This window comes from Solanum lycopersicum, chromosome 2, assembly GCF_036512215.1.
Source record: "Solanum lycopersicum chromosome 2, SLM_r2.1".
Lineage (NCBI taxonomy): Eukaryota > Viridiplantae > Streptophyta > Magnoliopsida > Solanales > Solanaceae > Solanum > Solanum lycopersicum.
The window spans coordinates 51,136,534-51,162,337 of NC_090801.1; the positions used below are offsets into that span (position 1 = coordinate 51,136,534).

At 32.5% G+C, this 25,804-nt stretch overlaps 2 protein-coding genes and 1 long non-coding RNA gene across 3 annotated transcripts; all 3 read right to left on the minus strand.

Annotated features, from left to right (window-relative positions):
• Positions 1–11,099: 11,099 nt before the first annotated feature.
• On the minus strand, positions 11,100–12,961 carry LOC101261193 (anthocyanidin 3-O-glucosyltransferase 5). The gene is made up of 2 exons (XM_004233458.5): positions 12,002–12,961; positions 11,100–11,889 (listed from the first exon to the last, which is right to left on the minus strand). The coding sequence occupies exons 1-2, from the start codon at positions 12,893–12,895 to the stop codon at positions 11,236–11,238; spliced, it is 1,548 nt and encodes a 515-aa protein (XP_004233506.2). The 5' UTR covers positions 12,896–12,961; the 3' UTR covers positions 11,100–11,235.
• A 3,917-nt stretch (positions 12,962–16,878) lies between these two features.
• LOC104645966 (uncharacterized) lies at positions 16,879–17,403 on the minus strand. Its single transcript, XR_740206.3, has 2 exons — positions 17,265–17,403; positions 16,879–17,155 (listed from the first exon to the last, which is right to left on the minus strand). It is a non-coding gene; the product is annotated as an uncharacterized lncRNA (long non-coding RNA).
• Positions 17,404–20,840: 3,437 nt separating this feature from the next.
• On the minus strand, positions 20,841–23,467 carry LOC101260897 (BES1/BZR1 homolog protein 2). The gene is made up of 2 exons (XM_004233457.4): positions 22,954–23,467; positions 20,841–22,260 (listed from the first exon to the last, which is right to left on the minus strand). The coding sequence occupies exons 1-2, from the start codon at positions 23,188–23,190 to the stop codon at positions 21,538–21,540; spliced, it is 960 nt and encodes a 319-aa protein (XP_004233505.1). The 5' UTR covers positions 23,191–23,467; the 3' UTR covers positions 20,841–21,537.
• Positions 23,468–25,804: the final 2,337 nt, after the last annotated feature.

Genomic DNA, 25,804 nt, shown 5'->3' on the forward strand with positions numbered 1-25,804 from the left:
GGTACTTTTGAAAGTGCTGAAACTTATATTTCAAATAAGTTATGTGTTTGAATAAAAGAACTGAAGTTAAAACAAATTGTTGATGTGTTTGACAAATAAGTGCTGGTAAACGCCTTTTTTAATCAAAATGTCTGAAATACCCCTAAAATTTATTAACATGATAAAAGTTGATTAATTTAATAATAATAATAATAACATATAATAATAATAATAATAAATAATAATAATAATATATAATAATAATAAAATAATATGTAAATATAATAATTATTATTATAATAATATAATAATAATATATAATATATAATATATAATATATAATAATAATGTATAATAATAATAATAATATATTATAATAATAATAAATAATAAAATAAATATTAATAAAATATTAATAACAATATATTATAATAAATAATAATAATAAAAATAAAAATAAAAGAATTAAGGGTAAAAAGGTAATATACACGATCAAAATAACTTTTAAGTTGAAAAAAAAACACTCACCTAGCTTTTAGCTTTTGGCTTAAATAAGTCATTTTTGACTTAAAATAAGTTATTTGATATTTGTCAAACACTCTAATAAGTCAAAAACTGACTTTTAAGTCAGTTTGACCAGCTTTTAAGCCCATCCAAACAGGCTCTTATTTCGTCAATACTTTTCCCTCCAAACAAAGTTAATTTTTTTGTAATTCTCAAACTCCTTAAACTACTAAACATTAACACTATGTTTGGATCATTGTTATCCATTATATTGTATTGTATCGTTACTATACCTACAATGTTTGTTTTGATTGTTACTTAAAATGTATTGTACTATATAGTTAAATTTTATTGTTACGTAACAATGAAAACTCTTGTTTTATGGAACAACCAATTTGGTGTGTAGTCATTGTTACTTAATTTCTTTTTCCAATTATATATTTACATAATATTTCAAAATACTATTTTTACCCTTTACCTTAATTATTTAAATCTAATCAAACCTCCTACCCTAGAATAATTCAGGACATTTAAGTAAATTTATAAATTACAATACAATACGATATAATCAAACCAAACAATTAAAATATTATTAAACAACAACACACAATGCAATCTAACCAAACATTATATCTACCATACAATACAATATAATACATTACGAAACAATTGATAACAATGATCCAAACAAAGTGTAACTATTTGGCTGCCAAGGAGGATGAAAAAAAAATTATAATTTTTTTGTGTGTATAGTTCATCCAATTTATCTTTAAAAAATAAGTATTGTTTAGTTAATAAAAAGATGTACGCTTTAATTAAAAAAATATTAATTATGATCCTAAGGTGTCACGATCCAAAACGAGCCGTGAGTGGCACCCACACTTATCCTACTATGTGAGTGAACCAACCAATCTAAACCCCAACATTTCAACCATAATAAACAGAATATAATGCGGAAGACTTAAACTCATTAACGAAATCAATTAAATAACTTCTAAAGTTTATCAATTACTATCCCCAAAACCTGGAAGTCACCATCACAAGAACATCTATCCTCAAATTACTAAATCTAAGAGTATCTAAGAAACTAAAATAAGTAAAAGAGATAGTCCATGTCCGAACTTCAAGACATCAAGACGCGAAGGAAAGAATCCAGTCCGAGCTAGGAACAATAGCTCACCCTGAAATCTGATTATGCTGAAGTCTTGCTAGAATTGTGGTTAAGTTGAAGACGACGGCACGTTTGCTGCACTCCACAATTAACAAAGAAAGAAACATACAAGTAGGGGTCAGTACAAGGCACAAGTACTGAGTAGGTATCATCGGCCAACTCAAAATAGAAAGCAATATATATCAAATAATAGCATAAAATCGACTACAATACTCAACAGGTGGCAACAACAAGTACAAGAACCATTGGCAACAATACCAATGAGGACTCAAGCCTCCACACCATACTCATTTGGGAAAAAGGTTCTTTAAGTTGAGTATATTAACATAATTCAAGATTTATTCTTTTTACTATCTTGGTGTCGGAACGTGACACCCGATCCATTAATACTATCCTGGTGTCGGAACGTGACACCCGATCCATTAATACTATCCTGGTGTCGGAACGTGACACCCGATCCATTAATACTATCCTGGTGTCGGAACGTGACACCCGATCCGTTAATACTATCCTGGTGTCGGAACGTGACACCCGATCCATTAATACTATCCTGGTGTCGGAACGTGACACCCGATCCATTAATACTATTCTGGTGTCGGAACGTGACACCCGATCCATAAATACTATCCTGGTGTCTGAACGTGACACCCGATCCATTAATACTATCCTGGTGTCGGAACGTGACACTCCGATCCCTTAATACTACGTGTCGGTTCGTGACACCCGATCCATTAACCTCATTCTTTTAGTTCATCAAGCCTTCTTTTATACCAAGGCATCATCATTAACAAAGAGATTTTAAGGTTTTAAGATTCAACAGCCTCATCATGCTTATTTTATCACAATTATATAATCACATCATGCAAGCACACAATTCAGCATATAGAAGACTTTACAATACTACCCAACACATATCATTCGCTATCAAGAGTTTACTATGATATAGCATAAACCATAACCTACCTCCACCGAAGAATTCGTAAATCAAGCAATCTACTTCTCAAATGCTTTGCTTTCCTCTTCGTTTCTCCCTCTCTCGTTCATTCTTCCTCCCTTTCTTCTTTATGTTCTTTCTATTTTTCCTTATTCCAACTCTTTTCTTTTACCCTAATTACCATATAATTAAGTATAAAGAATGGTAAAAGTAACCCACTAATTAATTCAAGGTTACCTCCTTTAACCCCCAAGTAATTGAATTATTAACATTAAACCCCTAACTTTATAATTATAAGCAGGAATAGTCCAAAACGCCCCTTAAAACTTTTAACAGAAATCCGACCCAGTCAGGGTTACGCAGTCTGTGACGGTCCGTCGTGCCTGTGACAGTCCGTCCTGCTGCTTCCGTCACAAAGTTTAGAGACTAAATTTCTCTAAAGGGTCTGTGACGGTCCGTCATACCCACGACGGTCCATCCTGCCATGTCGTCGTGAAGTTCAGAGAGTTGTTCTCAGTACCCAAATTTTTAGATTTCTAAGTATTTTGGAACGAGACACCCTCGACGGTCCGTCGTGCCCATAACGTTCCGTCGTGGGATCCGTCGACCCAGACAGTTATTACCAGAAATAAACTCTACTGCTCAAAACGACTAAATGGTCGTTACAATAAATACCAGTTTACCTATCGTTCGTCCCCGAACGATCACAAGAAGAAAAACAAGGGCGAAAAGGAGTACCTGAATCTGTAAGCAGGTGTGGGTATTTTTCTTGCATATCAGCCTCCTTCTCCCAAGTGGACTCTTCCACTGGCCAATTCTTCCATTGAACTTTGACAGATGCAATCTCCCTTGACCTCAACTTGCGGACTTCCCTATCTAAGATAGCAACAGGCTCCTCCTCATAAGACAAATTCTCATCAAGAAGAACTGAGTCCCAACGAATGATGTAGTTTTCATCCCCATGGTATCTTTTCAGCATAGACACATGAAATACCGGGTGCACTCCTGAGAGTCCTGGGGGCAAGGCTAATTCATACGCTACCTCCCCCACGCACTTCAGAACTTCAAATGGACCAATATACCTCGGACTAAGCTTACCTCGCTTACCAAACCGCATCACCCCTTTCATGGGTGAAACCTTTAGTAAGACTTGTTCACCCTCCATAAACTCCAAGTCTCTAACCTTTCGATCTGGATATTCTTTCTACCTACTTTGAGCCGCTAAAAGCTTTTCTTGAATGCATCTCACTTTATCTAACGATTCCCTCAGAAGGTCAGTACCCCAAGGTCTAACTTCAAATGCATCAAACCACCCAACGGGAGACCTACATCTTCTCCCATACAGTTCCTCAAATGGGGCCATATCAATACTTGAGTGATAGCTATTGTTGTATGAGAATTCTGCTAAGGGTAAGAAGTTATCCCAATGACCACCAAATTCTATCACATATGCACGAAGCATATCCTCCAAAACCTGAATTGTTCGCTCAGACTGACCATCGGTCTGAGGGTGAAATGCAGTACTAAGATCCAACCTAGTACCTAACTCGGCATGCAATGTTCTCCAAAATTTAGAAGTAAACTGCGTACCTCTATCTGATATGATGGAAAGTGGAACTCCGTGCAATCGAACAATTTCTGAGATGTAAAGTTTGGTTAACTTCTCCGTATTATAAGTCACCTTAACCGGAATGAAGTGAGCAGACTTAGTTAATCTTTCAACAATTACCCAAATGGAGTCATACTTACCCATTGTCTTTGGTAGACCAACCACGAAGTCCATTGCGATTCTCTCCTACTTCCATTCAGGAATGGGCATCCTCTGAAGTGTCCCTCCAGGCCTTTGGTGCTCATACTTTACCTGCTGACAATTCGGGCATTGAGCAACAAAATCAACAATATCACGCTTCATTCTACTCTACCAAAAATGTTGTTTTAGGTCACGATACATCTTGGTTGCACCAGGATGTATAGAATACCTTGAACTATGAGCCTCTGTAAGAATAGTGTGAATCAAATCATCGACGCGGGGTACACATACCCTTCCCTTAATCCTCAAAACACCTTCCTCATCGATTTTTGCTTCTTTAGCCTCTCCTCGCAACACCTTATCTCAGATCCGGATCAGTTTCTCATCAGTAAATTGCTTTCCTTTAATCTTATCAAAAAAGGAAGATCTTGCCTCCACACAGGCCAAAAATCCTCCCTTCTCATTTACTTCTAGCCTCATAAAGTCATTAGCCAGAGTCTGAACCTCTCTAGCCAATGGGCGTCTAGAAACTTGCAAGTGGGCTAGACTTCCCATGCTCCCTGCCTTTCTACTTAAGGCATCTACCACTACATTAGCCTTTTCCGGATGATACAAGATAGTGATATCATAGTCCTTCAGTAGTTCTATCCATCTCCTTTGTCTCAAATTCAAATCTTTCTGAGAAAAAACATATTGTAAACTACGATGATCCGTATAGACTTCACACTTAACCCCATATAGATAATGTCTCCATTGCTTTAATGCAAACACTACTGCCGCTAACTCCAAATCGTGGGTCGGATAATTACATTCATGCACTTTTAATTGCCTCGAGGCATAAGCAATTACATTCTTCTCTTGCATTAGCACTGCACCCAAACCCGAATAGGATGCATCACAATAAACAATGAAATTCTTACCTTCCACTGGCAGGGTAAGAATTGGTGCAGTAGTCAACAAAGTTTTGAGCTTCTGAAAACTTTCTTCACATTCGTCCGACCATACAAATGGAACACTCTGCTTAGTCAAATTTGTCATCACCAATTTTGATACTAGAAGGGCACAGCCCGTGCTCCCTAACATGTATGATTACAAAGAAAAATGGTTGTAACAATACAACAATACAAATAAACTAAACATGATGTGCTTGTTTACATCAATAATTCTTGCAGTGGAAATTCTAATTGAATCGAATGACACATAGAATTTCTTTGCTTAGAAGTCTAAGAGATATACAATTGAGTTGCCTATAGATTTCACGTATGACAACGTAACATACAAAGATTACTTGATATATGGACTGTGAAATAGGTAATGTAATTTAGGATATTACGTCTTGAAAACACCAAATGAAATAGGGTTAAGATGTTTTGTTTTTTTTATGGATCTCTAAGAAATTAGGACATATCTGGTTGGCTAAAGATGGTGCATATTGAGCAAACCCCCTTGATTGAATGTAGTAATTGTTGAAATGGTATCTCTGTTAGCATATATACTACTAATCATGTGCTAAGAAATAATATTTATTAGAGATTAAATATTTGCTAAAATTTAATAGATCATATATTCGTTTATGATGTCTATTTACTTATATAGTAGATGGTTTAGTGTGTAGAGTTTTAGCTTATATACAGAGAATTAAATCATCGATTCTTATAAGTATAAAGTTTTTAATTCACAATCTAAAATGAAAAATGAATATGCCATCGAGTAAGATTGTAGCACAAGATCATTGTACAATTATTTAATGTTGTGATAGACCACCCCTTGTTGGCTTATACAAAAGCATATAATAATAAGGAAAAATTTCTTAATTACACATCATTTGTTATCATATTTTCTTATTTTCCCTATTATTTCAAAAATATCAAAAATCCCTTCTTTTTCTTTCAGCATCTCCTTTTCCTGATACATTAACTTGAAATCTCATACCCGTGATTTTCTTGCCTTTTTTCATGCCACAAATCTCTCTATAATTACATCAATTAATATATTTTTGAATTTTAAATCTTTTTATTTCCAATTAATAATTTCAAATTATTCAATAGGTAGATTTCTTTCCATCTCTTCAATCTCTGATTTCTTTTATTATTATTTTTTAGCTTTTCATCTTAAAAAATAAAAACAAAATTATCTCCTCCCCTTGACCCCATTGAAATCTTATTGAACCTTTGTAATTTTAGTTAATCATATCGTCGTTGAAATTTATTCTTGAAAAATATTTATTTTCTTTTAATGTATCTACAGTTAAAAACGTCCAAAAAAATTGTTGAATCTGCCATTGCACGCCATCACTGTCAAAGATACATAATTTTAATGTATCTCATTTATTTAGAGTCTTAAATTAGTGTCACGACCCAAAACCGAGCCGCGACTGGCACCCACATTTACCCTCCTATGTGAGCGAACCAACCAATCTAAACCTTAACATTTCAATGTAATATCATCATAAAATAATGCGGAAGACTTAAACTCATTAATAAAAACCAATTCAATAACTATTATTTCCCAAAATCTGAAAGTCATCATCACAAGAACATCTATGATCAAATTACTAAATCTAAGAGTTTCTAAGAAGCTAAAAATACATAAAAGCTAGTCCATGCTGGAACTTCAAGGCATCAAGACATGAAGAGGAAGATCCAGTCCAAGCTAGAAGCATTAGCTCACCCTGATATCCGGAGTAATGAAGACTGGCTAGAGTTACTGTTGAGTCGAAGATGACGGCACGGTTGCTGCACTCCACAAATAAACAAGAAGAAAACATAAAAGTAGGGGTCAGTACAAAACACGGGTACTGAGTAGATATCATCGGCCAACTCAAAATAGAAATAAATATATACCAAGTAATATCATAAAATCAACTATGATACTCAACATGTAGCGACAACAAGTACTATATCATTAACAATTACCGTCAAGTTCACACATGAGGACTCAAGCCTCAATACCATACTCATTTGGGAATTATGTTCATTAGATTGAGTATATTACCATCTTTCAAGATTCATTATCTTTATTTCTCTTGTGTCGGTACGTGACACTCCGCTCCCTCATATTCATTACTCCTCTTGTGTCGGTACGTGACACTCCGCTCCTCTAAATCTACGTGTCGGTTCGTGACACCCGATCCCCTAAATCTACGTGTCGGTTCGTGACACCCGATCCCCTAAATCTACGTGTCGGTTCGTGACACCCGATCCCCTAAATCTACGTGTCGGTTCGCGACACCCGATCCCCTAATCCCTTCTATCAATTCATCAAGCCTTCTTTCTTACCAAGGCATCATCAATCTCATTATTTTAGTTCATCACGCCTTCTTTTATACCAAGGCCTCATTATTAACAGAGAGATTAGGGTTTTGCAAGATTTGAGATTCAATAACTTCATCATGCTTATATAATCACAATTATATAATTACATTCATACAAGCATACAATTAAGCACATAGCAGGGTTTACAATATTTTCAATACATATCATTCGCTATTAAGAGTTTACTACGAATAGTATAAAAACCATAATCTACCTCCACCGAAGATTAGTGATCAAGCAAGTGATTTCCCAAGCTTTGTGTTTTTCCTCTCGTTCGATCCTCTCTCTATCGTTTCTCTTTTCTTCTCTTTGTTCTTTCTATTTTCTTTATTCAAACCCTCTTTCTTTTGCCCTAATTAGTATATAATTAAGAATAAAAGATGGCAATAATAACCCACTAATTAACTTAAGGTTACCTCTTTTAACCCCCAAGTAATTAGACTTATTAACATTAACCCACTAACTTTATAATTAAAGCAGGAATAGTGAAAAACATCCCTTAAAACGTATAAAGAAATCCGACCCAGACTGGAATTACGCAACCTGCGACGGCCCGTCGTGCCTGCGACGGTCCGTCCTGCAGGTCGTCGCAAGATTCAAAGACTCAATTTCCACCAGAGTCTGTGACGGTCCGTCACACATGTGACGGTCCGTCACACATGTGACGGTCCGTCCTGCCATTTCGTTACGAAGTTCAGAGAGTCGATTTTCAGTACCCAATTTCAGATTTTCTAAGTGTTTTGCAACGAGACCCTGCGACGGTCCGTCGTGCCCATGACGGTCCGTCGTGGGGGTCCGTCGCCTCAGCCTGTTTTTTCAGAAATAAAATCTGCTGTTCAAAACGACTAAACAGGTCGTTACAATTAGTCTTTCTTAGTGTTATCATTGATCTGATACAGTGCTACAATAATCTTTGTTGTATGCAATGTATCATGTTCATATTTAAGGTAGACACATAACTCTAATATTGTTGAATCTTCAATTAGTGTTTATCATGTTCAATATAAATGTACTTGATACATAAAATTTGTGTTATGTATCACACACAAAAAGGGAAGCTAAATTAATACAAATACATGTATAATGTATTTTTTTAATTTTAAATTATAGCATTTCTCAAACAAAATAAAATACATAAATAATAATGTATCATGTACTAATTTTTTAGCTTTGATATATAAATTTGAATTTATACTAAATGTATATGATACATAACAATTACCAAACAATAATGTAATTGATTGACTAAGACAAACTCCTCTAGCAAGGGCAGTAGGGTCAGCAGAGGTAAGTACCACAAGTATTCAAGAATTTCACAACCATACCACAAATAATGTTTGTTTGCTTGGTGCCTGGTGGTTACAAATGTCACGCCGTATTCAAGATGATAAGATTAAAAGACACTAAAAATAAGTATAGCACCACCAATTGTTGATCTTAGGAAATAGGTTTCTTAATTTTATCTAAACAATAAAGTAGAAAATACATAAAGTTATCACTTGAAATACTCATCACCCTATAACCGAGTCAAATACTATGTGATAAATTAATTTGAATTAGATAAATCTAGTTTAAATACTGAAACACGTAATCAAGTTATAAACTATTTCATTGAAAGTAACTGTGAACATGACAAACACATGCACAAAACTTACATACATAAGACTTGTGGCGAGCTAGAAATGTCCAATATTAATAAACTTGGTCCCAACGCTACATTTCACCAAAAAATTTTGACTTATGTAGAACTACAATATAAGTGGCTATATATAGTTGTAGTCACTTTCTTTATTCAATATGTGGTGAAAATATATTACTAGCAATTCAAAATGAATAAATTGAGGTCAAAAACTAACGGCTAATATTAACATTTTATATTGACATGTGACTACTCATTATCAAAATTGGTTTCACTCCTGGTGTATTACTCGCTTCACTAATTTTTCTTTATCTATTATTTGAAGAAAATTATGTTATCCTATAATTTTTAATATATTAAGATAAAAAAAAATATTTTCATATTATACTTAATTTTAATTAGTTATTTTTCTAATTATTTTGCAATATCTAAAAATTAACATTTATCAACATGAGTATTGTGAAAATATAATCAGGTAATTGATATTTTTTAAAAGCGTACACAGTCCAAATAGAACAAGTAAAAGGAAGTTTTATGTTTTTATTTATATATTTTACTTTTTCCTTTTATAGTTTTAATATTTTTGTTTTCGGTTTGAACATTTCCATTTTACAACTAGTGAGGATAAAAATCGAGAAATTAGATAATAAAAGAGAAAGAGAACATTTTTCAAATCAACTTCTCAAAATTAAGGAAAATGACTTCCCTTCAAAAATTAAGGAAAATATTTTTTAAAACTCTGCTCCAATTTGAATTACATATTCTTTTGGAAAAAAATCAATTTCGAAATTTTATTTTTTCACCCGATCCTTATCCACCACTAGCCAGCTCCCCACCCCCCACCCCAACCCCAACCCTCCAAAAAATTAAATTTATTTTTTAAAAATACTATCAATTTTAAATTTTTATTTTTTCACTCCTGTCTGTCTCCTACCCCCACCCACTACCCACCACCACCATCCAGAAAAAAAATTGTTTTTAAAAAATATTTTCAATTTCATAAATTATTTTCTGCTCTAATAAAAATAAAATATGTGTCTCAAAAACATTTTTCATTCATAAATCAAACACTAAAATTATTTCGGAAATTTTTTTCTATTCACCAACCAAACATTAGAAAATAAGTCTAAAATCTACTTGTTTTTCAGGAAAACATTTTCTAAAAAAACATTTACCATGAAAAACATTTTCCTTTCGTACCAAATAGATCCAGTGTAAAATTAGTAGTTCTCATAAAATATCTGAAATTAAATAATACAAATCTAATAACCGCACATATCTATCTATATATACAGTCAAGAAGCACTATTTAAACTTTGAATACATAATTTAAATTGTAATTAAAAAAAAAGATGGAATGATCTTAAAGATTTGTATTATCAAAGATTATTGTTCGAATAATTAAATCCAAAGAAATTTAATATTTTCATTATGCTTTTTGCCAGATCGATCAATTGTACATATATTACACACCGACTACTGTAATTGCTACAACTTTACTGTAAACTGTAATGAAAATACTAAAAATCATATAATATCAAAAAAAATCTCTTTTTCTTTTCTCTTAAATTTTGTAATTAGTCAAGTACTTTCACCTCATTTGGGAGAGGACCAAGTCTAAATGTTCATTTATCTAAGCGCGGATACTAATAAAGGTGCAAATTTTTCCCTAATATACATCAGGATTCCGTCTGAATAATTAGACAATACGCCTTGGATCATCCAATCGCGGAATTATAGATCATTCGATTTCAACATTAAATCTTGATAGAAAGTACTTTATTTTTAGTGAATATGCTCAACGTGAATTCAGAATAACTAAATTTATAAACTTCGAATACTGAATATTTTTAAAATATACTATACACTTAATCTAATATGCATGGAAGGATCACAACAAGGCAACTTATTTTTAATTGAATATAAAATAAAATTGGACCACAATCATCTTGTACGAATATCCTTCACAAGCTCACACATTGAGTTGTAAGATGAACCTCCTTCACTTAGTGCATTTTCAGCACTTATCTTTAGTTTCTTAGCTTTTTCCCTTATACTCTTCCCTTCTTTTGTATCCATTAAAATCCTCACCATTCCTTGAATCTCCTCTCTCTTCGCCATTTTTTTTGTTGGTAAAACTGCCGGTCGAATCGCCACCCCTAGCTCCTCCGTGAGCATGGCGGCGTTCATTTTTTGTTCTGCGTGTAATGGCCATGCAATCATAGGAACCCCATTCGTAAGGCTTTCAACCGTTGAATTCCATCCACAATGTGACATAAATCCACCCACTGATGAATGACTCAAGATTTCGACTTGATTGGCCCACATAGGAACTACTAGGCCCATATCTTTAGTCCTAGTTAAAAAACCCTCCGGTAAGTATTCGAACGTGCCATGTGTATCACTCCCATTGGACTTTAAATATGCATTATCTGGATCGCCATCAGACGGTGGACGCACCACCCAAACAAATTTTTGTTGGCTTAATTCCAAACCCCATGCAAGCTCAATCATTTGTTGAGATGAAAGGGCTCCACCACTTCCAAATGATACAAATAGAATTGATTCGTAATTTTGCTTGTCTAACCATTGAATCACCTGTTTAAAAATATAAATAAGAGAACAATAATTTAGACTCAAAATATATGCATATATGAAATTGAATATAAAAGGCTTAAATTTCTCGTATGATCACTTAATTAATTATTACCTCATCACGTTCAGTTATTTCAACGGTTCTCCTCAAGGGACCAATTGGGTAAATTGGAAGTAGCACTTTTAGACCTTGTTGCAACTTTTCATTACTTCGTAGCTCTTTGATAGTCTCACCCTCTAAATCTTCCCAAGTATTAATCAAGATTCCATCAAAACACGTATATTCTATTGTTAGCTTAAGATACTCATGATATTGCTGATCGCTCCGATCCATCATAGGATCCACCACATCATCGGGTCGTAACGCTTTGCAACCCGGAATTTCTAAAGGTTGTTTAAGATCAACATATTCACCCTCAATTTTTTGGTCAAGAACTTGTAGGTATATAAATAATGCTAATGCCCATGCACTAGTAGTATGGAACACATACTTAGGAATGTTAAATTCTTCGGCTATAGGCAATATTTGTGTGCCAAAAATATCTACAATGAGAGCATCTAAACGATGATTCATCGAAGCTATGACAGAACGAATTCCAGGCAATGCTTCGCGAACCATTAGGCGTAATTGAGTGAGAACTTTAGTATTGGAGTCTATTAGATGGGAAATATCGACTGATGGAACATGAATAATTTCGATATTTTTTTTCTTCTTGAGAAATTCGATTTCGGGTGATGAAGAGTTGGTTGTGATAGTGAGAATTGTAATTTTGATATTATGATGAGTAGCTAATTGATTGCCTAAAACTAGTACTGGGATTAAATGTCCCATGCCAGGGCTTGAGAATATAGCAACATGAAGTTGTGTACTATCCATGGGGAAAAAAAAAAGAGAATTTTGTAACACTATAATTGGAAAAGAGAATATTAAAAATGTTGATGATTTTTTACAAAGTGAAAGCTGTTTATGTATGGAATTTATAGGAATCACAAAGTTTGGCAAAATCATAAATAATTTGATTTCTAGATGAATATAATTGCAGTAGGGTTAGTATATGTAACAACCACAAATACTAATTCAGGATGTTCAAGAACTTCCCAATAAGACTACAAATACAAATTAAAAATGTTTGTTGTTTGTGTGGTCGAAATTTATTAGTAGTATTCAATTTGAAATTTGACGGATCAGGTTGGATTAGTCTATTTTTTACGTGGATCAAAAAATAGTCGGCCTAATTTATAAGGACGTAGGTTAAAAAAATTGTAGCTAAATTATAGCTTAGCCTTATCGAATCACCGATTAGGTTAGGCCTGTCTAACGGACGTAGCCCATATTGTCGGTTCTGTTCATAACCAAATAAAAGATAAAATATGGTCAAATTATAGAAATCACATATTTTTAAGGTAAAATTATAATTTATCACTTAAAAGTTTATAATTACAGAAATCCCTCAAAAAAATAAAAGTATGGATACAATAATTGTAAATCGGATGCATTAGACATTGTCTCGGATATATTAATATGTAGCTCGGATACATAAGATGTAGTTGTAGACAATAAAATTCGCGTCGAGAAACAATAATCAAGAACAGAAGATTATAGGAACAATCATTTTATTATTTCAAGTGTGAGTGTTACAATCTCTATGATTTCTCTGAATTCATCTTTTCAAATATAATTCAAGGGTTTTAAAGCTTGATCTTGAATCTCTAACGAACTTGAACTTGACTTTATCTTGATCTTGACTTTTATTTGAATTCAAGGGCTTCGAACGTGTTCTTGAATACGATGGTCTTGATCTTGATCGTTCTTGAACTTGAATGCTTGAATTCTTAGAATTTTAACTTTGTAGAGAAGTAAATGCCATTTGTACCACGGATTTCTCTAGCTTCTTGTTTAGAATATTTTTTTCTTGTGTCTTTTCTGAATTATGAGGACCCCTATTTATAGTTTTTGAATAGAGGAGTTGCGATTGGAATAGGATTCCGTTCGGTCAATCAGATTTGAGTGACATGGCATATGGATTTTATAGAGTGGGCTTGTCATCTTTGACACATATAATAATTCTATCGGTTTCTTATTTGACTTGACATGCCACATCATTTGCACGTGTGGCGCCAAGATGGGTTCTAGAATGAGATGAAATTGGGCTTAACAAATTGGGCTTAACAAATTGGGTTCATCCATTGTAGTCCAAATCAATTAATTTAGACTTTAATTAAATTCATATTTATTGGACTTAAATATTTAACTCAATTATATCAATCCACAATATTTATTTGGATTAATATATTTATGAATTTAATATAATTCCAATTATTTTATAAATTTATTTTTAATAAATTTTAAATTATTATAATAGCTCAGATATATTAAATACTGACTCAAATACATTAATATGCAGCTTGAATACATTAAAGAAAATAAGAAATTTAAAAATTTATAAAACTAATAGAGAATAATGAAAAACTAATGGAGAATAATGATAATAAGTGAAATTAAATGTGAGATCTCTATAAATTTTACATAAAATATACTAAAAACATGGATTTATATATTTTATCCCAAAGCCAAGTTATGACCCAAAAAAAAAAGTTTCAACTAATTATATGAGGCCATGGATAGCTTTAGTCACTTACGTGTTCTTTTACGGAGATTAATTTTGTTTGCGTTTGGAATACGTTATCTCATTATATAGCTAAATTTTCTCTTTTCGTTGTTACGTTAAATTTTTTGGAATTCTGATTTTTTTAAAAAAAAATTGATGGTAAATAATGCAATGAAATCTTTTTAACACGTCACTTAAATCTGATTGATCGAACGGAATCCTATTCCAATCGCAACTCCTCTATTCAAAAACTATAAATAGGGATTCTCATAATTCAGAAACAGCTAGAGCATGAGATAATGTAAGCCATAAGTATATATGCTTTCTTTGGACAAACAGCTGGAGCATGAAATAATGTAAGCCATAAGTATATATGCTTTCTTTGGACAAAACCAAAGGCTAATATGAACTATCAATTTTCTTCTTGTCATGTAATTGATGGTAAATAATGTAAATCAACTTGCTCCACTAATTTTTATTTGTTTATTATATAAAAATGTATATTTTATTTTTATTCGTAAGTTTAAATTTTATAAGTGAAATCTGATGAGAATAAAATGTAAGTAAACCTTAATGATCACACTATCTCGTAAAGATAGAGACTAAAGAGATTATTTTCGAAAGATTTTTGGCTCTGACAAGTCATATAAAAAAAAGTGAAAAAATATAGCAAATAATTAGATAACAGTGTGAAGTCTACCAAAAAGTTAATTAAATTTGGACCAATAAAAATAATGTCATATATTTAAATAAAATTTTGTTTATGCAACGGTAACTTCTATTAAAACAAGGTTAAGTTTGAATTTAAATTTGAATTCAAAGGGCATTTTTTATTTAATAAGTGGATGATAAGACTTTTTTTATTGAGATAATATCAAAAACACATATAAATTATTTACTTTTTTTGAGTTTCATATCTAAATTATTAAAAAAGTGTGTTTCATACTTAAATTATTATTTTTTAGTTGAGAAACACATCTCAGAAGTGTGTAGTGCACTCTCTCTTTTATATGAAAAAACTTTGACACATGGTATTCCACATAAATAAAATATTTTATCTAAATAAAAATTAAATAATAAAAAATCCATATTAATTAAAAATTAAAGATTACTATCAATAAAAAAAATTAAATTATTTTTCTTATCTCACTCTACCACCTCCTCCACGTACCTCCCCTCCCTTCGACAACCCCATCCTTTTTTTTAAAAAAAAAGTCATTTATAAAAAAAATTTAAAAACTTCATATTTCATCCTCCCCCTCCCTCTCCCCCCGAATGAAATTGATATTATTTTATTTTAAAAAATCTATCCCATCCTATTTAATTTTTCGCTCTTAATTTTTATTTTTTTTTTACGTTTTTCTTATTTTGTGTTAGATATGCACGTACATATATTTTTTAGAAAAAAAATTCTACTAGTGTACCGAATATAACATAAAGAACTAAAAAACATAAAAGTCTTGTGGCAGCAAGTAAAAAATATTTTCAATATGTATATCTTAACACTGGAGGAAAAAATTGAAAGAGGAGAGTTAAGTGGGATGGGTAGAATTATATTTTTAAGAAAATAAAATAATATCTAAATTAGTATTTGATGAGGGGGAGGAGATGAAGTAAAAAATGAAATACTTTTATAAAAAAAATTTAAACAAAATAAAAAACATTAAAAAATGGTGTGGGGTAAGAAAAATATTTTACATTTTATTTTATAAAAAAAGTAAAAAAAATTATAATAGTTTTTTAATTTTTAATTTTAACTAATACTTATAATTTATTTATTTATTGTCAAGGTTGAATACTTTGTCCATGTGGAGTGTGATATAGAAATTCTTTAAATTATTACACATACCATGATGAGGGTGGTATAAAAGAGAGAGGTGTGTTTCTCAAATGAAAAAGTGATAGTTTATGTATGAAACTCAAACTTTCAATAGTTTAGGTATGAAACTCAAAAAAAAAGTACAATTTATGTGTGTTTTCGACACTTATCTCTTTTTTATCCAATAGATGAAAGAAAGACATTTTTGAGTTATTTTCAATACACTAGAATAATCATTGTCATAGACTCAAAAAGTATTGCAATTGCATTATGGCAACGAAAACTGGTGTGTTGTATATAAGTCTGTTGCGATATGTCTATAGTAACGGTTTTATAAAAATAGTTGTAAACTATTGCAACACACTATCTATAGCAACAATTATTCTTTAGTCTAGGACGACACCTTTCTGTGGTTGCTGCAACATGCGAACCGTTGCAAAAGACCTATAGCAACAACTTTATTATACAACTCGATCTACTCATTACAACGGTTCTTCTAAACTATTGCAACAGTGTTATTAAGGTAAACTATAATATAATGATAGAAAATATTAAACCAATATATACTTCAACTAGTCGCATCCATATATTAAAGATAAGTACACAATTCAAGATTTAACATACATTGATGATCATAAAAATTAAGCTTAAACATAAAATAATCCTAGAATGTTCAAAAATTGACATTCATTCAAGTTCACAAAATTAGGCCAAAAAGTAGAAAGTACTGAAGCCTTTAGTTTGCTCCTGAGTTTCATGGTCAATCTCATAGCCCTCTATATCTTCTGCACTTCATTTGTATATGCTCCACCTTTAATCAGTGATGCAACTTCCTTCAAATCTAAACCACCACAAACAAACAAAGAAGGCCATGAAAAAAAATATGCTTGCTAAAGAAGGAATTTTTTATTCTACTTTTAAAATAGTTTAAAGTGCAAAACTTTGATTACCAAATTCAACTCAGCTAAAGATTAGGATAGAACTATCGATACTCATGTCTGATAGAAATCAACTCTACGAAGGAGAAGGTGGCTGCATCGGAGCTGCTTCCTCGTAGCTCGCTGATCGGAGAATGGAAAAGAGAAGACCAGACGCTGGTCATCTCCGTGCTATTGTTGATCATCGTCGGAGCTGCTGGAAAAGAGAAAAGAATGGAGGGAGGCGCTAGGGATATCGGTTGCTGGTGTTGTCGTTCTCTCGTCTTTGCTGGAAGAAAGAAAGAGGTGACGTTGTCTTGAGCTCGCCGGCTGGAGCTTGTTGTTTCCGTCGATAGAGCCTGCTCGCTGGAGCTTCTGGCTGTTGTTTCTCGCCGGGGAGAAAAGGGAAACAACGATGAGGAGGGGAGGAAAAGAGAGAGTGGGCGCCGCTGCTATAGTGAAGGGTGGGGAGTGGAATTTTTTTTAAGGATTTTTCTCTTGGTAGATTAAAGTGGGTAAGCCAATTGTTTTGATCTAGATCATTGATTTTTAAAAAGATGTAAGGCTGAGATTGAATACTAGAGATCAGCGATTTGAATTAAAAATGAGGTTTTTTTATTTTATTTTTACAATTAATTAAAAAAAACTCTTTTGACGGGTGTAGTGAAATAAGTGGAGTGAAATAATTGACGGAATTGTTGCCATAGAGTATCTAAGGCAACAGTTTGTACGAATCGTGCAATATAAAGATAATATGGCAACGTTGCAGTACTAATGCAATGATTTAATTCTCAAAGTGTTTCATTATGTCCAGTTGTCTAATGCAAAAGTTATAACCGTTGCGAATGAGTATCTATTGCAACACATATTTAATTGTTGCTAAATAATTGTTGCTACAGGCATGTTTTCTAGTAGTGTGTTATTATTATTATTATTATTATTATTATTATTATTATTATTATTATTATTATTATTATTATTATTATGTTTGTGCAACTTTCTAATTGTTTGTATTTTGAACAATTTATAAAATTTAATAAATATTAAAATTATAACTTGCAATTTTTATGTGTAAATGTAGATGATTTATTCAAATTTACTATTCTTTATCGTCTTTTCAATTTTAAAAGTTGATAGTTAATCTTTTTTTAAAAAAAAAATGAAAATTGACACTTTGTAAGTGATCAATTTACTAAGATGACAATTATTTATCCTTAAATAATAAAAAAAGACAAACATGACAACTAAATTGTTCTTTTCATAACTAGTTAAGAAGGCCATAAAAATAACATGGATTGTCCACCAATTATTTACCTTAACTCAGGTGTATGATTGAAAATAAGGTTTTTTATAATAATTTAATCCAAGCACAAGGTGAGGTGGGAAACAATGAACCAAACACTTAGTAAAATAATTTTTGCATTACTAATTTATGTATTACTAATCCCTGCAATGTTAATCTCAGTATTACCAATTTCATTATTAATCTTTGTACCAAACGACCCATAGACACTTCTTAATTTGAATAGGTATTAATATATGCCCTTGATCTTAAATCAGTGGCTAAAAATGTGTTGGATTGTTACATATATTTTGAAAACATAAAAAAAAAAAAGACCTTCAGTTAATTTGTAAGAATTAAATGGATTGGGTTATGATTTGTATTTTAGCATAACTCAGCTCAACTACTTTTTGAACGGATCAATAACTTATTAATTTATTAATTCAATTTATTTTAATTCATCCAAAATTTCAAAATTTAAAGTTGTATTATACAAAAAAAAAAATATATATCTTCACCAAGGCCTTTCTTTCTTGTAACCATATGTGTTTTTTTGGGTATATTTTATGTTTTCATTAGACATCTTAGGTTTTGTTGTTCTTTATTTCACACTTACTTTTTATGCAATTCTTCAATATAAAAGCTTAGATTAATTAAATCATTATTAAATGTAGGGATTTTGTTTAACTGGATCTTCCCCAGACTTTAATCTGACAATTAATTAACAACAAAAATAATTAGTGGGATTATTAAAATGTATGATAAATTATAAAGAGGGCGATAATAGTTTGACCTGGAATCTGATTATCAGTCAAACTTGTCAGATGCTGGTTCATTAACATATATATAATCTTGCTTTATCTTGTTTCTCAACCAAACAGCACGTGAAGATCCTACTTATTAGTATATTCTTTTAATACACTCTCTGTTCGAAATTATTTGTCATGTTACATTTATCAAAAGTTAATTTAATTAATTTTTAAAGTTAAATTAGATCACATTAATTTGATAATTTAAATTAAAAAAATTAGATATTCTAAAACTATATAAATGTAATATAAATTATAATTTTTTGCATATTGATATGATCGAAAAATACATTTTAAATTACTAATTAAAATTTTTATAATTTGACTCTAAAATAGAAATTATAACAAATTATACCGAACGAATGGAGTAACAAACATAATCACTAAAACTTTTGCTGATATCACAAGAAAATTAGCGAAAAGCATATTTTGTAGTAACTTATAGCAAATGCTTTTAATTTATGTAATATTCCCTGATATGAGAGATATAGAGTACTAATTAGGAAGCATGAAAGAGAAGACACGCTCATGAACTTAAAGTAAATTGTTACCAATTTTGTTCGTAAAAAAATATTTATTTACTTGACTAACTAAAATTTGATATACCTTTGATTTATCACATGACATAGCAAGTGATCTCAAATACTTATAGGAGCATAAGACTCGTAATAAAAATCCAAAAGAATTGCCAAAGACACCCTAAAACTTCACGAGAATTTAGAAGTATATTTCGCTCATGTTGCAAGATTGAGGATATATTTTCAAATAGTTAAAATAGTCTTTTTAAGGCTGTTGATAATTCAAAAAATGAAACTGATAATTTGCGCAAATCTAAGAGAGTTTTTGATACTTTTCTCATATATTATGAATTTTTAACCAAACGAAGCCATTATATAAAATAATTTACCAAAGTAATAAATTTTTCTAAAATTTTACAAAACTATTATAAATGTATTTCACGGTAACGTTTTAGGGTATATTTTATTTTTTAAAAACTAACAGCATTAGGTTGATGAACGTTACTGTAAGTAACGTATTACTCCTAAAACGTCATTTTCAGTAACGTTTTACTCCTAAAACGTTACTATGAGTAACGTTTTAGGAGTAAAATGTTACTATGAGTAACGTATATCAATCTGACGCCATCAACTTTTAAAAAATAAAATATACCCTAAAATGTTACTGTGAAATACGTTTATACTAATTATGTAAAATTTTAGAAAAACATTATTTTGGTGAATGACTTTATATAATAACTTAGTTTGGTCAAAACCTCTGTATAATCGTTCACATCCAAGGGTTGCATTCATTCAATTTTCGTAGACCAACAAGATACATAATAGTGGGTCATTAGAAATGATTTATTTGTACCATATTGTATTATGAGATACGATACAAAGCGTGACAATGGTCTCATGCCCTACAAAGTAAGAATGCACGTGGGGAGGGACCCTTTCTCCCCATTCCATGTCTCCTTTGACCCACAAGTACTAAAAAAAAACAAATATAGACAGCACATGAAGTAAGTATTACAACTTTCAACATCACTAAGAAGCCAATACAAATCTATATACCATTTTCATTGTTGTGTTACTAAAGAGAAGAAAATGGTAAACAGAAAGTTCACTCTAAGACATTGTCAATGAGAAGAAAATCCACAATAAAAGCTAAGCTCTAATTCAATGTGACCTTCAAGTTTAACAACTAGTAGTAATGGATGTTCTCACCATGATTCGTCGCACTTTTCTACATTACAATGTCATATGAGGGTCTTGCAAACCCAGACAAATACAAACACACAGCATCTATGAGTTCATTACTTAAATACAGTAAGAGCAGCTCTAACATTAACAGAGAACTGTTGCTTCATTTCATCAGTTTGACTTCACAATTCTCTGGACAAATCTAGCTCAACGAGCTGCTCAATTCAATGGACATCTTAGCTTCATATGGTGATCACTTGTTTAGAGAACTATACAATAGAGAACACGAAATCACATGCTCAAATTCAACTTCTCAGGTGTGTATAGTAAGAGAATTTACAAATGAGATCCATGTAGTTGGCTCAATATGACTTATAGTGCACATTTGATGTGGTGAACCGCGTGCAAATTGCAACGTTGCAGATATGGAATAAGCTCTCCATATTCCTTCTTTTTCAATAATTAACCTCATCCTATTCTAATCCTTTATCGGAATCATCTCATTAAGGAGCTTAAGCACGTGCTTTTGCACTACCAAGAGTGAGCTCTAGATCATCCACAGCAACTTCATGTATTCTCTCACCTTCCCATGCCTTCACTTTACAGCTCTCAAAATCAAATTCAGCGCCATGTCCCTTTTGAGCTGCTGTTTCGCCCCAGCCAACCATTCCATGTCCACTTAAGGCATCTAAGAGAATGTTCTGCTGAGGAAGAGGTTTTACAAGGTTAAAAGTAGGCGAAGTTGGAGCTGCCACCGTCTGGAAGCTGACCCAGCGTGCAGATTCAACTGAGGCGGCATCAGACTCATCACATTCTGGAATTGTAGCAGGCTTAGAGTATCGGCGTCGAGTGGGACTTGATGGTGCAGAAGCAGCAAAAAGTGGGTGCTGGAAAGAATTCAATGGAACCCTGGAGAGGGATTCCCATAAAGGTTTGGGGGGCTTTGAACGTCGGGTAGGAGAAGAAAGAGGAGGGGTAACAGGGGCACTATTAGATATACGAAGAGGTGGCAGAGTAGAGGGAATGGAAGCTAAGTTATGGAGAAAGGGAAGGATGTATGATGAGGGGTTCCCGTCACAACGGGAGGGACTAGGAAATGAGGATGATGTTGGGCTGGCATGGTAAGAAGGTACAGGACTGGGGAAAGAGGATGACATTGGGCTAGGCTGAATCGATGAAGATGCACTGATATTCATAGAGACACATCCATTTTCAATTGGTGGAGGCCTGTGTCCCTGCGATTAAGAAGAAAAATTAGCATCCCATTCAGAGTAAATTGTTAAACAATATTTCGAAAACATATCCACACTCATTCATCATATGTAATACTCCAGCAGTGAATCCACACACAACTTCACGGACAGAACAGCAAATGGTGAGCAAATTGACAGAAATTTGTTTTCTTAACCCAAATTGCTAGGGAGGGGAAAGGTTCATTTTTCCTTTTTCATGACTGCAGTCACCAACTTTAGCACACCTCGACTAGTTCTACGAAATACGTACCACCTCCCGCCAGCAACATACCTGCTAACTCTATCCCCAAATTGCAGCAATTTGACAGAAAAAAAAGGAGAAATATACAGGTTACTCACTATCTGTTCAATTCCTACCAACTTCATAAACACTACTAAACAGCACAACCATTTCAGATCTCAAACTATTAGGGAACTGCAGTATGAATACTTTGCCAAGCAAAAACTAGAATCATCAACATATGCTTTTCACCAAACAGGACATCGAAAATTGAAAAACTTATTTTCAGAACTTGAAATCAAACAGTAGAAAGCAATAAACAAGATCCTATTGCTAAAAACGAAAGTTAATCTCCAGATCTACTGTTTTCTAGCTGTTATGTAGATCTACGATTATAAAAATTGGCACAAAAACAGTAATAATTCGGTAACAATAGCATCGAATCGAATTCTAACCTTGCGATAAGTGGTGCCATCATCTTCAACGATCCAACCAGCTTCAATACATAGAGCTTTCAAGACCTCGTTATTATCACAGTGTTTTGGAAGCTTGAAGTTACCTTGAGTTCGTAAGCCAGTAAATATTTTGGCGGCAATAGCTCTTCTTCTCCTCTCTCTTCTCTTATTGTTTTCCCTCTCCTTCCACGTCGGCAACCTTCCCGACGATCCTCCACCGCCGGTGCCGGCCGTCATATTCTGTTACAGGCGACGACGACGACAGTACAGAATGGAAATGGGAGAGAGAAAAAGAGAGAAAAGGGCTTATTGGTTTCACAAATGGTGAAAAGCTTTTCTTTATTGGAATTGCGCAACAAACACTCTGGCGTTGGCCTAGATTCTTTCTTCTCTTTTTTCATGGATTTGACCATACAAATATTATGTGGCATTTTTATACAACAAAAAATGGGAGCACATAATATTATATTAAATTATAAAATAAAGAATTTTTAATAGATATGCCAAATACTTTATTTTAATTCATACTTCCTAAATTATTATTCATTTTATTTTTTTTAGTTATCCTTATTTACTTGTCCTTTCAACAAATCAAGGAAGGACAAAATAATTTTACATATTAAATTTTTAATTAATTGCTTTACAAAATATAGAATTTCTTGAAAAAACTAAATTATTAATTCATTCAATTTATAATTAATAAGAATAAAATGATAAATTTACTATGTCAATAATTATTTTTTAATAAATTATTAATTTAAAAGTGAATAAGTAATTAATAACCGAGAGAGTAACATTTATCTTTTTAGTTATATGATGGATTATGACTAGAGATGCTTTATGACTTACCTTAGGAAAATTAAGGATGCGTAAGATGGATCCAAGGCCCAGTCAAAACAGTGGAGGAGACTCTAAAAAGACGTTTTGGTCATGATGGATTGCACCAACGATCAACATTGAGTCAGTTTATATTTATATTAATGATAGGATGAATAGACACGACATATAGGAGAGATAATCTGGTGTGTATTATTCGCAAATGATATAGTATTGAATGACAAGATGTGGGTAGAGAAAATGATAGGCTAAAAGATTAGAGATAGATCATACAGTCTAAAAGTTTGAAGTTAAATTGAAGTAAAATAGAGTATACAAAGTTTTAGTTCAGTGACGTAATGTATCAATGCATATGTGCTAGTTCAGTGACATAATGTAGGGAGCGAAGGTGAAAGTGAAGAACAATGCATAAATCATAAACGAGAAAGGAAGCTTCAAGTTCATAATTCAAAAAGATATTGTAATCATTTAAAATTTTAAATATAAATTTATTAAATGGTTTGAATTATATTAAACTAATAAATATATTAGTCCAAATAAATATTATGAATTAATATAATTGATTTAATTATTTAAATTCAGATAAATATAAATTTAATTAAAGCCCGTTTCATAAAGCCCATATGATATTTCACTTAAATGTGATTGGTCGAAGGGAGTCATAATCCAATCGCAACTCCTCTATTTTAAAAACTATAAATGGGGTCTCATAATTCAGAAAAGAGGACCAAGAATTTTAACAAGAAGCTAAAGAAAGCTTGTGGATCAAAAGCTGCAGACTTCTCTACAAGTTCAAGAATTCAAGCATTCAAGTTTCAAGAACGATCAAGATCAAGAATGATAAAGATCAAGAACGATCAAGATTAAGACGTCGGATTCAACATCAAGCTCGAAGCCCTTGGATTCAACTAGAAGTCAAGATCAAGATAAAGTTCAAGTTCAATTTCAAGATCAAGATAAAGTTCAACATAAAGTTCAAGTTCAAGTCCAAGATCAAGATAGAGATTAAGATCAAGATAAATCCCAAGTTCAAGATTAAGCTTTTAAGCCCTTGAATTTATATTTGAAAAGGCGACTTCAAAGGAATCATAGAGATTGTAACACTTGTATTTGAAATAATAAATTGATTGTTGCTATAATTTTCCGTTCCTGATAATTGTTTTCTCATCGCGAATTTTATTGTCTACAAATTCTGGCACGCCCAGTGGGACAATCTCTACCTCTCATCTCAATTTTTCAAGCCTTAAAGAACATCGAGATGACTTTCATGAAGAACAACTCTCAATCAACTGTCTCTAAGGCAACTAGCTCCAAGTTCTCTATCTGAAGTTGAAGACATTCTGGGTGTTACCTTTCGAAGTCTTGGAGCTATTACAAGGAGCAAAGCTGCTACGCTAGTACAACAAACACTTCAAGTGTCGTCCGCGTCAATTCCAGTTTTTGGGTTTGTAACTCCAAGAGGATCAACTTTCTCCACAGATGCTTTAGAAGGGGAAAATAGTGTTGCTGAAAAATCAAGAAGACATTAGCTCTACTTGAGCAATCTGGTTCCAAGAACTCTACGACAAGGAAGAGCTATGATTCAACCGGTGAATCATCTCCTCGTGCATCTTATAACGTGAGCCCACTAAAGATCAACTTACGCGAATAATGGTGACTGTTGCTTCTTCCCCTGAGAAACAACTCGCAAATCTGACAAAGTTGGTTGAAGGATTGACAAAGCATGTACAACACCAAATATCTAGAATCAAAAAGTTGATGGATCGAGTGGAAGGACTTTTAGATGGAGAAACGAGTCATGCGCCTGGAAAATGTGTTGAAGTTCAAGAGATTTGAGATCCTGCGAAGAAGGCACCACTTATTACTGAGAAGCCAGTTTCTTTCGAAGGAATGATCCCAATGAGTTCATTGAAGGCACTATCAAAGATAAGTATGAAGTCTCAATCAAGTCCTCTCATATGTATGCCAAGTCATACACTGCAAGATTTGATAACTTCAAGATGTTTGCTTGTTA

Excerpts from the sequence above, each read along its gene's own strand:
- LOC101261193 (XM_004233458.5), bottom strand. The coding sequence starts at position 12,895 with ATGATTTTGCCAAACTTTGTGATTCCTATAAATTCCATACATAAACAG. Across the intron at positions 11,890-12,001 it reads AAATAACTGAACGTGATGAG|GTGATTCAATGGTTAGACAA; the intron begins GTAATAATTAAT and ends ATTTTTAAACAG.
- LOC101260897 (XM_004233457.4), bottom strand. The coding sequence starts at position 23,190 with ATGACGGCCGGCACCGGCGGTGGAGGATCGTCGGGAAGGTTGCCGACG. Across the intron at positions 22,261-22,953 it reads ATGGCACCACTTATCGCAAG|GGACACAGGCCTCCACCAAT; the intron begins GTTAGAATTCGA and ends TCTTAATCGCAG.